The 16,454-nt window shown below is 41.6% G+C and overlaps 1 protein-coding gene across 24 annotated transcripts in view; it reads left to right on the top strand.

Moving 5' to 3' along the window:
• The window catches only part of AAK1 (AP2 associated kinase 1), a 173,622-nt gene that overhangs the window by 149,824 nt on the left and 7,344 nt on the right, over window positions 1–16,454 (top strand). For 8 of the 24 annotated variants that reach the window (XM_045078958.1, XM_013051117.2, XM_013051113.2 and 5 more), the window contains 4 exons: window positions 2,062–2,163; window positions 3,190–3,291; window positions 4,685–4,795; window positions 6,430–6,540. The exons of 3 other annotated variants lie outside the window; for them this stretch is intronic. In XM_045078958.1, coding sequence (XP_044934893.1) covers window positions 2,062–2,163; window positions 3,190–3,291; window positions 4,685–4,795; window positions 6,430–6,540 — 426 coding nt within the window. Of the gene's footprint in view, window positions 1–2,061; window positions 2,164–3,189; window positions 3,292–4,684; window positions 4,796–6,429; window positions 6,541–7,441; window positions 13,393–16,454 lie in introns of those variants that run through there. 13 more of the 24 variants (XM_013051123.2, XM_004742125.3, XM_004742124.3 and 10 more) reach the window with 7 other exon arrangements.

Below are 16,454 nucleotides of genomic sequence, written 5' to 3'. Positions count from 1 at the left end.
CTAAGCCCAGGAAGGGATATGAATGCATAAAGACTTATTGCATATGTTTATGGCAGCTTTATTTTAATAGCTAAAAACTAGAAACAACCAAATGTCTTATCAACTGGTGAATGATTCAACAAAATGTGGTACATTCATACACTGAAACACTACACAGCAATAAAACTGAACAAACTTTGCAGCAATGTCCACAATTGCCAAACTGTGGAAAGAGCCAGGATAGCCTTCAGCAGACAAATGGATAAAGAAGATGTGGTCCATATACACAGTGGAATATTACACAGCCATCAGAAAGGATGACTACCCAACTTTTGCATCAACATGGATGGGACTGGAGGAGATTATGCTAAGTGAAAGAAATCAAGCAGAGAAAGTCAATTATCGTATGGTTTCACTTACTTGTGGAACATAAGGAATAATAGCATGGAGAACATTAGGAGAAGAAAAGGAAAAGTGAAGGGGGGAATCGGAGAGGGACTGTGGACTCCAAAAAACAGAGGATTTTAGACAGGAGGGGGGTGGGGGAATGGGTGAGCCTGGTGATGGGTATTAAGGAGGGCACAGATTGCATGGAGCACTGGGTGTTACAAGTAAGCGATGAATGTTGGAACACTACATCCAAAACTAATGTATTACGTGGTAACTAACATAACACAATAAAAAACAAAACAAAAACAACAACAAAACAAACACACTACTATGCCATGACAGGTAAGGATCTCAAAAGCATTATGTTAAATGAAAGACATCAGGGGTGCCTTGGTGGCTCAGTGGGTTAAAGCCTCTGCCTTCGGCTCAGGTCATGATCCCAGGGTCCTGGGATAGAGCCCTTCATCAGGCTCTCTGCTCAGCAAGGAGCCTGCTTCCCCACTCTCTCTCTGTCTGCCTCCCTGCCTACTTGTGATCTCTGTCTGTTAAATAAATAAATAAAATCTTAAAAAAAAAAAATGAAAGACATCAGACAGAAGAGAGTACCTACTGTATGGTTCCCTTTATAGGAAATTCTAGAAAAGGCAAAACTATAGGGACAGAAAGTAGATCAGTTGTTGCCAGGGTCTGGGGGTAGCAGGATGGCACTGACTAGAATACGTATGAGGGTAATTTGGGGGATAATGGAGATGTGCCACATCATTTCAGTGGTGCTTACATGAATGTGTGCATTTATCAAAACTCAGCAAATTGTACACTTGAAATTGGTGGCTTTTATTCAGTGTACATTGTACCTCAAATTTTTTTCAACTTTTTATTTTAATTCCAGTTAGTTAACATACAGTCTAATATTAGTTTCAGGTGTAGAATTTAGGGATTCCTCACTTATACACAACACCCAGTGTTCATCGCAGCACATGTCCTCTTTAATACCCAACACACATTTTGCCCTTCCCCCTCCCCTCCTTCTCCCTTCTAGCGATCTCCCGAGTTCATTCTGGATAGTTAAGAGTCTGTTTTATGGTCTGCCTCTTTCTCTTTTTTCCCCCCATGTTCATCTGTTTTGTATCTTAAATTCCACGTGAGTGAAATCCTATGGTATTTCTCTTTCTCTGACTGACTTATTTCATTTAGCATGATACCCTCTAGGTCCATCCATGGTGTTGCAAATAGCAAGATTTCATTCTTTTTGATGGCTGAGTAATATTTTATTGTATACATATGTATGGACCACATCTTCTTTATCCATTCATCAGTTGATGGACATTTAGGCTCTTTCCATAGTTTGGCTGTTGCTGCTATAAAAGGTGCATGTATGCCTTCAAATCGGTATTGTTGTACCCTTTGGGTAAATACTTATACCTCAGATTTTAAGACAAACAAACTTAGGGCAGTATCTTGAATGACTTACAAAGTGATTACTTCACCTGGGGAAATCATCACTTTTAAATTTTGAACTTTGGAAGCTTATTTTTAATTAATAGTAAAAGATACTAACCGTCTTTGTTTTTATGATGAACGGGTACAAAAGTTTGACCCCAAAATGTGTTTGTATAGAAAATGGTAAATGATCAACTTGCTTTAATATCTCACTGCATTTTTGCTTTCTCTTTGCCTCTCTGCCCAACCTAGAAAAACTAATTGAGGGACTCAAATCTCCTGATACTTCTCTCCTGCTCCCTGACCTCTTGCCTATGACAGACCCTTTTGGTAGCACTTCCGATGCTGTAATTGGTAAAGTCGTTGTCTCTGTTTCTTCAGTCCTGCATGATATATGTGTCTGTTTCAAGAACGATCACTAACTGGTTAGCAGATCCCCAGGGGATAGCCCTTCTGAGGAGTGGAAAGTGCCACAAAGCCTCCTTTAGTCTTTTTTGCTATCACCCCAAAGGAAGAGTTTTCTCTGCCTTCCTGGGACACCACAGTTACGTTTGCTTTGCCTGAGATGTCTAGAGGGGCTTGTTTTTGAATGAGGAGGAATGGAAAAAATACACCGTTAGTTACAAAAGCTTCGTGAAGGAAGTTGGTTTCGCCCTGGGACCTTACCTTTAGCAGATTCTTCTTTAGAAGGCCTGTATGTGCCACGTATCTATAACAGGCAGCACTAGCCCAGCGGTAACAGGAAACACTTGCCCAGTGGTGAAGCTCCACGAGTACAATCCAGGCAAGGGGCTTGGTCCGCTCAGTCTGCTGTTGCCCTGTGCTCCTACAGCAGGGCAGGCGAGACGTACAAGATGTCAAGGTCCCTGTACTCTGGGGTCCATAGTCCTCAAACTCAGAAAGGCCATGAGCCAAGAGAGAGAGGAAGCCTCCAGCTGCAGGATGTCAGACAACGTGAAAGACCTCCCCGCTACAGCAGGGAGTGGGATTTGAGATGGACTTGTGGCCTTTGCAAGGCACAGAGGACGTCTGTTCCTAGGTTCATCCCTTAAGAAAAGCAAAATTACCATAAGATATTATGGTGCCTTTCAGCCTGTGTCTTCTGACACGGAAGAAATCTGCTAGGTGGCCCATGTTCTACATTTATCTGTAAAAACCAAGACTCACCAGGACTCATCAGAGCAGTTAACCCTGCGCATGCATGCTCAATCAGGGAAGCCCAGACAGCAGACAGACAGTAACTTCTTGGGCTGTCCATCTTGCCCGAGACTGGCACTTGAGAGCCCCGTAGAAGAAAGCCTCCACAGAATTGTCTAAAGAACCTTTTGACTCCTCTTCCCTTACCCTCTGTTCTCCTTTCTTAATGCTCTGTTACAAAAGAAAAGGCCGATGTTGCTGTTGAGAGTCTCATACCAGGACTGGAGCCCCCAGTGCCCCAGCGCCTTCCATCTCAGACGGAATCTGTGGCCTCGAACCGCACAGGTCAGTCCGGTCTCTCTGCAGCTGCGGGGACCGTTCACTGTGGTGGCCCTCGCGGTCAGCCTTTCCACCTGCAGCAGGTGACCCTCTTCTTTTGCAGCCTAGTCAGTTGCCCCTAGAATGATCAGATGCCTCTAGAATGGGGGTACAGCCCTAGCTTCTAGAAGTTGAGTGATACCATTCCAAGCCGAAGAGCAGAGTATTTTTGGAGCCATGTTCTCTGTAGAGTGGTCCTTGGACTTTCTCTGGTTACGGTATTTCCTTATTTAAGATTCTTTTCACTGGTGTCAGGTTCCCTGCACCCCCTTGCCTAAAAAGTTCTGCTGAGCTGCAGGGATGACTGGACTCCTCCAAGGTTTCTGAGCCACTTTCCAGTGATTGGTGTCAGTAACTTCGTGGAGCTCACCCTCTGGATGTGGACGTTCTATTCCCAGCCCAGTGTTTTTAGCTTATATGGATGGTTTGCTGTTAAATTGTAGGCAGAGTTGAAATCTTCCCTGGTCCGGCATTGTTTTTACCCTAATTTCAAACTTCTCTCTTAATAGAATCCTTTACTGTCCATAAATCCAGAGTTGATAGCCTGCATTTTTATCGAGCCCATAGAGTTACCTTGGTAAAAGTGTCTGATTTCCTACCTTGAGACAGAAAACAATTGGAAGTCTGGGAACTATGAAAATAAACTCAAGGGAGTGGGGGAGATGAACAAAGAAGGCGAGATGGTTCCTTTGCCTCTTGCTTAGTTGACCTGTCCAAAACTTCCCCAGAGAACAATTTGTATGTTAAAATGTTTGAGCTCTGCATTTTGCCTTCTCTCTGTTCCTTACCTAAAAGTAAAATCATATATTCAGAGAAGCAATTCAAATTGAAAGAATACTGTTAAGAAGCAAGATTACTTTATTTTGAATGGGGATCTGGTTGAGGTTTAGAAAATGCTGTTTAACGTGTCATATTCTGCTGATGATAAGCCAGGGACAACCCCCTCCAAGTCAGCTTCAATACCTCACCCTGTCGGACCTTTTCCCCCGATTGTTTAGGGAAAGTTTAAATGAAACTCTTTAGTGGCAAAGTCCTTTTTCCCCCAAGTGGCATTTGCTGAGAACTGAGTTGCTGAAGGGTTCTTGGCATCCAGATCACCTATTTGCTGACCCAGCAACCTCTGAGCAAAGAATTATTCCATATTTGATGTTGTTGATGTTAAGAGGAATCTAGAAGTACATGTTTCTATCAATGAAAATGCTGGGGGCTTAACGTGTTACTTGTGGTTTTCTTTCTCCCGCCTTGGCTTGTACGTATGACATGTAAATGCAGTAACTTCAAGCCTAAACTCTAATCTCATGATATTGTGTGTGCCATTTAATGCCATCACTGACCTGCGATGCTGTCAATCTGGACTCAGATTCTCTCACCGGGGAAGATTCCCTGATTGATGGCTCCCTGCTTTCTAACCCTACTACTGACCTTCTGGAAGAGTTTGCCCCCATAGCGATCTCTGCTCCAGCCCATAAAGGTAAAATGCTTTCCTGTCCTCGGGCTCTCATGTGTCCTTCAAGGAGAACTGAATGAGTCCTGAGAATTTTCCTTACCGAAAGTCTTTGCCAGTGAAGTGGTCTCACCCCCTCCTTCATGTAGGAAACCCGAGTTTGTACTTAGCCTCTCTGTTAAAATCCCTCTCGGGAAGAGTGCCTCATAAGGCTTAGACAATGGATTGGTGGAGCCATTGCATTCCGGCTGTCATGGGGACAGCATATAGTCCCTGTTCTCCGTGAAAGGCAGAGCTCTGTGCCTTCGCATTCAGCACAAGTAGACGGTTCAGTTGACTGTCCACTGACTGATTGTTGTCATTAATATGCTTGTTAGCCTTAGAACCTTAAAATTATTCGTTAAATCTGATTTCAAGTTTTTGGGTAGTGATTGCTTAATAAAGCAGCTGGCATAAGTCCTCAAAAGTCAGTCTTCAGAGACTGAACTTAGCAAAGGTTTAAATTTTGAGTCATGACTGATTACTGGATTTCTCTTTCTCATCTGCCATTTTCATTTCTTAGTCCTGGGTTGATACCAGTTTGAAAGGCTGCTGGACAGAAGTAGCTTGAAATGAGTTCCCTTCAGTGAGCTGTTTATAAAAGTGACAGGCACGGGATGCAGGCGTTCACTAAACTTCTTTCTCTACTGGGGGTAGTGAAGTTGGTTTTCTGGAAGGAGCAAATGTATGGAAAAGGAACAATGTAAGTTTATTCTGAAAGAAATTCGAGAAGGAAGCCTCCCCAAGAAGTCTGAAAATAATTAGTTTATGGTTTATGGCGGTAATAGCTGAGTTTTTGTTTTTACCCTTGATGGCATTAAAATGATTATGTTTTTATAGAGTGTGTGTTTAACCAATTATGTCTGGCACAGGAGTATGTCAGCTGCGATATGTAATTACAGAGAAACATAACTTGCAAAATAGATGCTCAGCTAGCACTTGCCCGTAGGGTAATCTTAGAATGGAGGAGAATATTCTAACAAATTTACACTTGAAATCCCAGGGCATGTGATCCTGGGCCCCAGCGTTCCCTGAGGCATCAGAGTTGATGGAAAGTCACGGGGCAGCAAGTCCTTTCAGAAGTATTTTATTTGCCTTGTATACAGCAGTTGCTTCTTCTTCTTCTTTTTTTTTTTTTTAACTTAAAATTCAATTAATTAACATATAGTATAGGTAGCAGTTGCTTCTTCAAGAGCTACTAATTACCTACCCCCTGCCCCTGGCTTTGAGTTTCTTGAGTATTGTTTGTTAGTCAGGCCTCTGTTTGCTTAATAAGGAAGGTAAATGACTAATTGCTGGGCCTTTGTGAATTACTGGCACTGAAAAGATCCCTCACACTAACTACAATGAGTGGTTTTAAAACGGTAGTGGAGAATTCATCCTCTAACCCTTCTCCCTGACCATTTATGAAAGTCTGAACATGGCCAGCTCGAAACCATTTTTTTTCTTTTTCCCTATTTTCCAGTTTTGCTACTTTTATTTCAAGTCATGAAAATAAGCATTTTCACCTTCAAAAACAACAGCAATTGTATAGTTGGGGAACTTGGTGCCCTTACATGTTCTCTCATTTGCTAATCTCTACCTCTGTTGTTTCTGCTTGTGTACTTGCATTCTGTATTAAGCTGCAGAAGATAGTAATCTCATCTCAGGTTTTGATGTCCCTGAGGGCTCGGACAAGGTGGCAGAAGATGAGTTTGACCCTATTCCTGTATTGATAACCAAAAACCCACAAGGTAAGAAAGAGAGGATGTGGAAAAGAGAAGAGCTGGACATCACAGCTCACTACAAAATAGGAATGTAATCTCCAAGAGGGGAATAAAGCGCCCGCACTTAACAAAGGAAACTGGGATAATGGCAGGTTGTGGGGCTGAAGCAGCATAAGATAGAGATACAGGGATAGACAGAGATACAGTTATCTTAAACCTTGGCCACGGTATTTCGTTAGAAGGAATGTATTTAATACTTTGACCAAAATCTGGTTTTTACAGAGTTATCAAGAGAAAAATAAAGTGGAAACTTAGTGAAAACCAGAAGGCATATATTTTTTAAAAAGCATGGACCATTTCTTGAGCATGATTAGAATAATCTGTAATAAATATTCTTCCCAAAGAGATGAAGGATGCTGCTTAGATACCATTTGCATCTTTTGGACATTCGTGAAGCATCCTTTATCCTCTCTGATGGGTTAAAATCATTTCAATGTGCCATGAGACCCTGAATGGCCATGGGACCATCTATATATTTCTTAAAGCCCATTTCTATTGCAGTGGTCTTAGTAACTAATTTCTCCCCAAAGCAAAAACTGTGGATTTTTACTTTGTCAGGGAGATGATTTGATGTTATCAGGAAGTTAGGGTCCAGCCAGCAGTTCTCAGGCAGAATGTCTATTCATTTGAAAATAGCATCCTCTTTGCAAGGTGTTCTGCTTCTAGTATGGTATGCCTGGAGTTTTGGTGGGAGGTGGTGGATACCTAGCTTGTATGTTTAAAAATCAACATGTAAGAGTTTGCAGATGTAAACTGTTGCTTCTCTAGGGTTTGGTTTGGTTTGGTTTGGTTTCTCCTTTGCTTGCTCTGCACATCTAAACCCTAACCCTCTGTGTTTTGTACTGAATTCCTATCTTTCCACTTCCAGGTGGGCACTCTAGAAACAGCAGTGGGAGCTCTGAGTCCAGTCTTCCCAACCTAGCCAGGTCTTTACTGTTGGTGGATCAGCTCATAGACCTGTAGCCGGGACCCAGTAGCAGAGGCAATTCTGTAACCTTCACACCGTAATACACGTTTTCATTACGGAGTTATAAGAAAAAAGGATTTTTTAAAAAATCTACGAATAAAGGGCCCTCTAGCCCTTATCTCCTACCCCTTGCCTTCTCCTGTAGAAACGATAAGGAAAGAAAATCACTTTGGCCCTCCAGATATTCCTTGGCCAGTTCCTCCTGTTAGTTTGCTGTGTTTTCTCATTACCCTTCTTCAATAGCATTATCTTAAATCAAGCGCTAGATGCCATGAGCTTCTCTGCTGGAATCAACTCCACCCAAAGCTTAACTGTAACTGAAACTAGTGAATTGACACCCTGTCTCATTCTTGCTAGGAATGGCCTCCCAGACCAATCCTTCCAGCCCCTGTCTCCTTTGGCCAGATGCTGATGAATGTGTTTCTCTGTTTTTGCTTTTTACGCTGCTGCATTATATCATGAGAACCTGGCTGCTTCAGTTGGTCTTGACTCTGGGCAGTAGCCTGGAGATGGGTGTGTGACTTAAGAGAGAGTAAAACTGACTGACGGATGGGATGTGTTTGAAAAGAGCAATTGAGCCCAGCTCTAGCCCACCAGCTCAGACCTTGTTTGATCGTAGACTTAGTCAGGGGATTTTACACCCCATGCAACCTGCCCAGCATTCATCCAGCATTCTGGCTTCCATTGAACCGTGATTTCTCAGATCTGGAGACGTGACTGCAAGTACTTGAGATCCTTGGATAAAATGTGTACGTTATTTAAAACCCAAGTATTGCCATTCCTTTTCATGTTAACTGTCCCGAGCCGGGATCTCAGAATTAGACCAAAATGAGACAATGGTGGTAATATGATACCTTTTATTAGAAGACTTTTCACTGGGGGGTGGCTGGGGGAGGGGAAGGAATTGTAGCAGAAACAGATGTATTTTTCTTGTGATTTTTATTTTGAATCAAATATTGTAAATTGTGTATAAATGAAGACGCTGAATAGTTCTGTTTCCACTTGGCGTTTCAAGTCTGATATCAGGTGTCTGTACAGGGTTTTGATCTCTTTCCCTTGTATAACTACACAGCAATCCTACAGTGTAACATATGGAATCATTTTGAGTAGACTTGTGTGTTGCTATAAGCTTTCAGCAGGTCCTCTGTCTTTGTAGAATAAGCATGTTGTTTATTTTCAGATAATCAGAAATAAGTGTGCTGACAAGGTAGGCACAATTTGATTCTGGCTACTTACCTTTCTTTCTCTCTGATGTTTGAATCGAAGGATGCAGCCAGTGAAATATGTCCAGTTGGTTTTCCTTGGCTTCCTAGATTAAAAAGCAAAACAAAGCGTAGTTCCTCACTAACCTTAGAATATTGTTCATAAAATGAATAAAGGACCCTGCACTGACATGACAACATGCCTCATGGTCACCCTCTGTATATGTCCTTACTCGTTGGAGTGTCTTTTTTTTTTTTCTCCCATAGAAAGCAATTTTATAAAATTGCCCTTTAGAAATGAGGTGGGCACGGAGAAGCCGGTTGTGGTTCTCTTCCTTGAGTGCCACTTTCCATGATCAGAAGGGGAAACTCTTAATTGATCAGATTTGTACAAATAAAATTCCACGCTCATTTGTTTGTTTCTCTATCTAGTACTTTTGTTCCTTTTTCCACACGTGCACTTTAAGGGGGGTGGGGAAGAAAGTTGAGCAGGCAACAACGGCCTACAAAACACGGCACTTTGGAGGTCAAGCTTTGACCCCAGAAATGTGAGAACAGCCTTTGAAAGGCATCAGAGGAAAAGTCTGAATCTTTCAGTCTTCCTTCTGACTTTAAATACTTCCTGTGCCAGCTGAAACTAGATGAGCTAAGTAAAATCCTCTATTAGGATAATGGATCATTTCCAAAATTGAGGGAGGCACAACCTTCCTGCTGAAGATAAAAAAAGATGTCCTTGAAGAGCTCTCCATGATTGGACAGCAGTGAAAATGGGACTCGGTTTGCCCCTTTATGGACAGGAATATTACTGAAGATCGAAACTGTATTCTTTTTCCTGGACATAGAAAGAATGTATAAACTAACGAAGGAAATGTTTATTTTTAAATAAGAACAATGTTTTATGCCTATATTTTCCAATTTGATTTTTGTTCACACATATACATGTTAGAAATATAATGGAACATCTAGTTTCTCGATTTAATTGAAGAAGTGAAGAGTACAGTTTAGAAATTTGGTATCTCTAAATTGTTCCTTTCTTGTATTACCCATAATCACATTGAGAGGTATTCCCTAGTCATCTGGCTCATGAAAGCTTAATGGAGACTGTTAATGAAAATGAACAGACTAGACTGGATGGAGGAAGTCTGAGGGAAATAATGACATGAAATCATCTTGGGTTTATTCTTTAGGAATAGGACCCCAAAGGGGAGAACTATTTTTCTGTTAAGTTAGGAATCCATGTGAGTGACTCGGTAAATGGGACCTCCGTTAGTTTATAGCTTCATCCCTGAGCTAAAAGGGTTTATTGATAGGACACTAGAGACACGACAGCGTCTGATAATTGGGAGACACACGAAACTCTAGACTGAGCCACAAGCGAGTTAAGAGAGACCAACCTATAGTCCGTCCACTTTATCTCACAGGTGTGGGATGTAAGGCTGAGCAGTGGGAGAAGAGGCCTGGGCAGGACAGGCCCCCTGGGATCACTCCCTGACCTTTGCCAGTTACCGGCCAAGTAGCTGTCAGCAGGTGCTCCAGTTCTAAGAGCGGTCGTTCCTTAGGTATATGGTGATGAGTTTGGACTGGATGTCTTTAAGTTTATGGAGTTCTAGCATTCTACCTACATATTATGATGCTTGGGAAGGACTATGAAGGATCTGTATAATCCTGATGTTCTTAAGTTCCTTTCTGTAGTTCTTAGTGTTACTGGAGCAGCATTTACATTTTAGAGAATTATAATAGCTCTTTACTACTGGAGTGGCTCTTCCTTGGTTATCCGAATAGAAGCCTACATTATTGGACAGTTTGGGACATAGATTTTTTCTTTTTTAAGTATCTAAGTATCATTTTGTTTTGTTTTTTAATGGCCCTACCTATTCCAACAAAACAGTATCAAAAGACTACAATTCTTTTAAAATATATAATCAGTGATTTGGCACTTAAAAATGGGCAGATACTATAAGCATATGTTTCTGATTTGCTTTAATCCAACTGTGCAAGAGTGGTAACTATACCAGAACACATCACAAGGTTTTTTTTTTCCCCCTTACAGCATTCAAATAACTAGATCACCAAATTTAAGTCCCTATATTTATAAAAACACAGGACTCAGAGGAGATAAGGTTTAAATGGACAGTCTTAGCTACAGTCATAATTAATGATTTCTTTAGCAGACCTGTCAGAATTTTGGCTGCTCAGTGAGTGTTGTTCCCCTCAAAGGCATCTGGTTTTACTTGGGAAGCTAATACTACTCTAACGATGTTGGCTTCATTTAAGTTAATTCTGAAACCACCCCCGTCCTTAGAAACACTGTCAAGGACAGTAATAAGGTATAAGAAAATCCATTGAATTACTATCTAATTAGTATTGCTTTTAGCAGCCAGAGGTATGTTCTCTGTCTTATTAATCTTTTCCCATAACTCTTGATTCTGGGTCACATTTAGCTGTTTCCAAAAAGCAAAATCACTCCCCGCCATGAAACATGGTTACTATTGAGGACAGTAAAAAGAATAATCCACAGAAAATTCCCAGAGAGGACCTTATAGTGGAAAGTGACAACAATCAGTCTTAATTTCCTTAATATTCTGAATAAGGGAACTGCCATAATTTCACCTGTCTTTGGTGGTTTAGAAAATGGAAAGATGCAGATTTTAAAATAACCTCTAAAAGAGGTTGTCACTTTGTTCAGTGTCATTTGATATTGAACTTGGCTCTTCCTGTATTAGATTTATAGAACTTGGATTGCTAATAATTACAGGGGAACATACTCAAGAAAAGAACCTGTTTTTCTCAAGGTGAAATTTTAGTTTTGCTTATAATTCTTTCTTTCCTGCTGTCCTGGCAGGTAATTGATCATTTTGATGTGAACTAACACAGTTTTCTCCAGGTCAGGAACAATCTGCCTTCAGCAATTTTAGAGGAAGGAGGAGACCTTTGGGATTGACCTCAGCCCAGAAGTGTGGAGGGATCTGAGTTCAGCTGCATAAATTCATACTGTAGATACCTTGGGCCAAAGTCAAGTCTCCCATGATGATGTTTGTCTAAATTTCCAGAAGTCTTTAACTTTCTCTGGCTGTAACATTATCAGGATCATGTAGCCACTAACTTAGAGTTTGGGGACAAAAAAAATGACAAGATTGCCCAAAGTACAAAATTAAGCAAATTAGAGGCTGCCAGCCAGAACAGAGAAACTATCAGAGGGATATTTAAAATGAAATCTTTACTGAAACCCTCCAGATTATACAAAGCTATCTTTTATTCCTCTCTAGAGACTATAATTTTACCAACACAATGTTAGTCTTTTTATTTTCCACCCTAGTCATATTCCTGAAGTTGGATGTACTTGGGTTTCTTGAGTCAAAATGAATCCCAGATGGCCTCCCTTTCAGATAATCTGTAACAAGATATTTCTTTGTTTATCCTGGGTTTCCTTTCACTAAGGTGGAGGAGGGAGGTTCTTTGGGTAATGCTGACTTAGGCAGAGTTACCAAACGGTGGCAGTTGCTTTAACGGTTGCTTGAACGGAAGACACTTTCCGGGTCCCCAGTTGGATGTAGTGTCCTGACTTTCCTCTCTTTCCTGTGAGTATTCCCTCCCCCTACTGCACATCGCCTCGTCACGTGGATGCGTACTTACCACAGGTCTTTACCATGTCCTCCCCAAGAAGACAGAGCAAACAGAGGTACGCGAAGCTCCCTTCTACAGTAAAAATAATGAAATTTAAACATTGCTACGCAAGTATTGTGTTTTAAAAAAAGGTCTGTAAACAATTTATTATGTAAACATACAGGGGAATAAAGACTTATCTGTTCAAACAGGAGCCTGATGTTCACAGATGTAAATAACTTACAGTAACTGCTGCTTTCCTGATCTGAAAACGCACTTGTGCGAAAAGGACTTGAACCCATTGTTGAGTGACTTACTGAGTGTGGCTACTGAGGTTTCCCCTCGCTGTCAGAGAGAAAAAAAACCCTGTGAGCCTGTATTTGGTGTGACTAGACTCGGGGTTGCAAATTGAGCACAGATTTGCAGCTGCCCTCCTCTAATTTGATCCTTCATATACCCAGGCCAGTTTAATTGAACGTTTGATGCTGGCAACAGCAGTTTGATGCCCAGGGAGAAATCTCTCTAATTGCTCCATTGCCTTGAGAGGCGCAGCATCACTGGCCCGCATTGGCTCCTACCAAATCCCTGTTCCCCAGTCCTGGGCTTTAATAACCACTGCATAGCATAGGGTAGAACCAAACCCTTAATTTTATCATCTAAGCTGAAGGTCATGGCAATTATTAATTTGATGTCCATCTCTTAATTCCCTGATTCGGCTCCGAGAGTGTGAATTTCAATTGGTGCTGCATTTCTGACATTCTTGAGAAGGGACAGTTTGCTTTCTATTTGCCAGATATATGTGAAGGTTTCTCAGTACTCCCAAGTCTTCATTTTCAGTTTGGGGCAAGAAGTAGGTCTTCGATACTGCTTGTAACTGTTATTTCAGTTTACAGTATGGGGGAAAGTAAAATTCTGGCTGTGCAAGATATATTGCACTAAAGAATATCCAGCCTGGAATTTAAGTCTTCAGATTCTGATTTTTTTTTTAAATTTTATTTATTTATTTGACAGACAGAGATCATAGGTAGGCAGAGAGGCAGGCAGAGAGAGAAGAAGAAGCAGGCACCCTGCTGAGCAGAGAGCCCGATGTGGGGCTCGATCCCAGGACCCTGGGATCATGACCTGAGCTGAAGGCAGAGGCTTTAACCCACTGAGCCACCCAGGCACCCAGATTCTGATTTTTTTGAAAGCGCTCTGATGACCCCTTCACTATGTCCATCAGATAAAATCCCCAGAGTAGACGCACCCCGAATCACTCAGCACTTAGGATTACTTTGAAAGTTAACAGGCTGTTAGTGAACAGGTCATCCAAGAGTTTTGGGGACCCCTTTCCTGCTCTGTCAAGCACATGAACTCTGACTGAATCTGCATGAATTTGGAGCCTTGAAATAGACTCTTAGAACTCCTAAAAAAGTGTGCAGACCCTTAATCTTGCACACAGTCCTCCATGACAGGAAGAAAAAGAAGGGTGTCCTGTCTTCTTGTTTAGTTTAATGCGCTAAACCAGAATGAAAAGAGACCTAACCCAGTTTGAGGGGATTAGAACCAAATGCCCTACTTGAGGCTTCATGATAAGAAAGACCCTTGTGCAGCCTGTGAAACCAGGGCCTGGATTGCAGGCCTCCGCTTCTCAGGAACAACTAGCTGGCTTCACTGAGCTGTGTGGTCCTGGGGCATCTGCTGTGCGTGCTGTTGGTTGCCAGAGGAATGGGGCCAAGACATGGGTTTAAAGTAGTGCAAATCCTTCTTTGCTAGTAGTCAGACTGTTTCAAACACATTTATCTGATAGGGTAAGGCCATTTTCATATACAAGGATTGTTCACTTTGAAAATACATGCTTTCCTTATAAGAACATACATACTCGTATTCCAAAAAAGACCTCTAATTGCCAACAAGATTTAATGTCCATCTTCTGCTTGTAAGTTATTTAGGATCTCTCCTTGACTCCTTTGTGTCTTGTGCTGAGGGTGTATGGATGTCTGTGTTTCTTCCAAACCCACTGGCATTCTTGCCCAGCTTGGGAGAGCAGCAAAGAGTGGTTGCTCTCTGCTGTAGTCACAGTACACCTTCTCAAAAAAGAGGAAAGAGGTTAAGAGACTTGGCCTTCTCAGGAAAATCATTTAAATGTAGTTTTCTAACCCTTAGGAGGCAGATTCATGCTGAAAAATAGAAACAGGTCTGGCCTTGTTTTGAAGAACAGGAAACAAGTTTCCCCTTCAAACTCAATGTCACAGGGTTTTTGTGACTGGGCTTGTGAGGTTTTGAAAGTTCTCGAAAGTTTAGGTATGGTTTTCCTGTTATCATCAGGGTCCTAGAATATGCTAATTTGGCAGGTTTCCAGTTGTCCAAGAACCCACTTTTAAAGTAATTTAGATAGGGTAAGCACATTCTTCTGGCCTATCCAGCTCTGGATAGGGTCCCCTCCACTTGGTACCTGATAGTTCTCAAAATGTAACCCAACATTGCAGGCATCCAGAGTGCCCCCGATTCTGTAGGCAGCTGCTTTTTGGCATTCTCTGCACACAAACAGATCAGGCTGAATTCAAAAGCACTGACTCCAGTCAAACTAGTGTCCGGTTTTCATTATTGATCAGTATGGTGCCAGAATTGGTCATTGGCTTGACTAAATTTACCATGTTTCCCCTAAAAGATATTTTGCACTCCCACAGAACCAGCTTGATAATGACAGCCCTGGGGGTAGTTTTGGCAGATGAGAAATTGTGACTTAGTTTTGGCAACTGAAAACTTTGTCTAGCTGAGTCTGTGTTAGAACGTGGTTCAAGGAGTCTTGCGGGAGGGGAGCTTCCATGCCCCTTTGCTTGGCAAATCTTATTTTGGAAAACCTCTTTGCCCCTTTTCATTTGAATTTCCTCCCAGAAATCACCACCTAAGAATCACAGTGGCAGAACTAATATTATACTGGCCTGAGAGCTTAGGATTATGTCTCTCCACATATACTGCAAGAGAGAAGATGTTCCATTTGCTTCCTAACAGCTGACTAACGCTTTCCTATCGCCACGTGGGTGCACATACCAAAGCCGCAATGCCAAGAAAAAAAAAAAAGTATCCTCTTCAAAATCATATTCTTCAAACACTACTCAGAAAGCTGTTTGGCACCAGTACGGAATTTCACTTAAAGACTCCTAACTGAAAATTCACTGAATGCATTCAAACTCAGAAAATGAGGGGGACACCCACCTTTGTTTGTTTGTTTCTGGAAACCGTATTTAAGATCAGAGCTGTTTAAAAAGAAGCATTGCTAAAAAGTTCTAGGATTCCGAGAAACATAGTATTTTTGTACAGGATCTTCTAAAATGTTCCGATCTCTCTCTAACATCTCTTTACAATGTAATGTCTCTAAGTGACTGGTTTCCCAATAAACTGATTTTGATGCCGCTTCTGCTGTGTTCTGTGTGCTTAATTCAAGCAGAAACCTTGGTAGGGGATAATCATTAACAGAAGTTTCTACTAGCTAATGATTTGCCTGGAAGGGGAGAGGGAAACATGGGGAGGGGTTGATGGAATTACCTCAGTACAGAGGTTCCAGGGCATCTACAGAATCCAAACCACGGTACCAAATGCCTGGTGGGTTGGGAAACCCATGATGAAATGCTCTCTTTACCCCCAACCACCCTTTCTCTGGATTCTTCTTGCTTAGTTACATATGCCTTTTTCCTGCCCTCTTGCTAACATGTGCCCAATGACATACTTCTAACCTGCTAATATTTCTTGGAAGGTAAGCTCTCTTGCATTCTGATAATTTGTCTATTTGATTTTAAAAGCCAGAGCACCCTGAGGCACGTCCATCTAGCTAGAAGTAGACTAGTGTATTAGTGTTTGCAAATGTTTCTGCAGTTAACCCATGTATTTTACTCCTTCTGCTTAAAGAACTGTATAATAGATTCATTTAAGCAGAGGAGATCTTCCCTAACTGAAAAGACTGAAAACAAAATTCCGTACCAACTCCAGCTGAAGGTGACTTATTTAATATGATTTTTTATTATGTCTCCTCCCCTTAGAAGGCACCTTCAGTGTTGGCATTTGGGGCACTCCTGTGCTCTTTGACTAGTGCTTCTGGTATAAATCTTGCATTTATCAAGCAGCCGTGC

This window comes from Mustela putorius, unplaced genomic scaffold (genome assembly GCF_011764305.1).
Source record: "Mustela putorius furo isolate JIRA1106 unplaced genomic scaffold, ASM1176430v1.1 tig00000281_pilon_pilon_pilon, whole genome shotgun sequence".
NCBI lineage: Eukaryota > Metazoa > Chordata > Mammalia > Carnivora > Mustelidae > Mustela > Mustela putorius.
The sequence above is the reverse complement of the archived record's forward strand: the minus strand, read 5'-3'. Positions and strand labels throughout refer to the sequence as shown.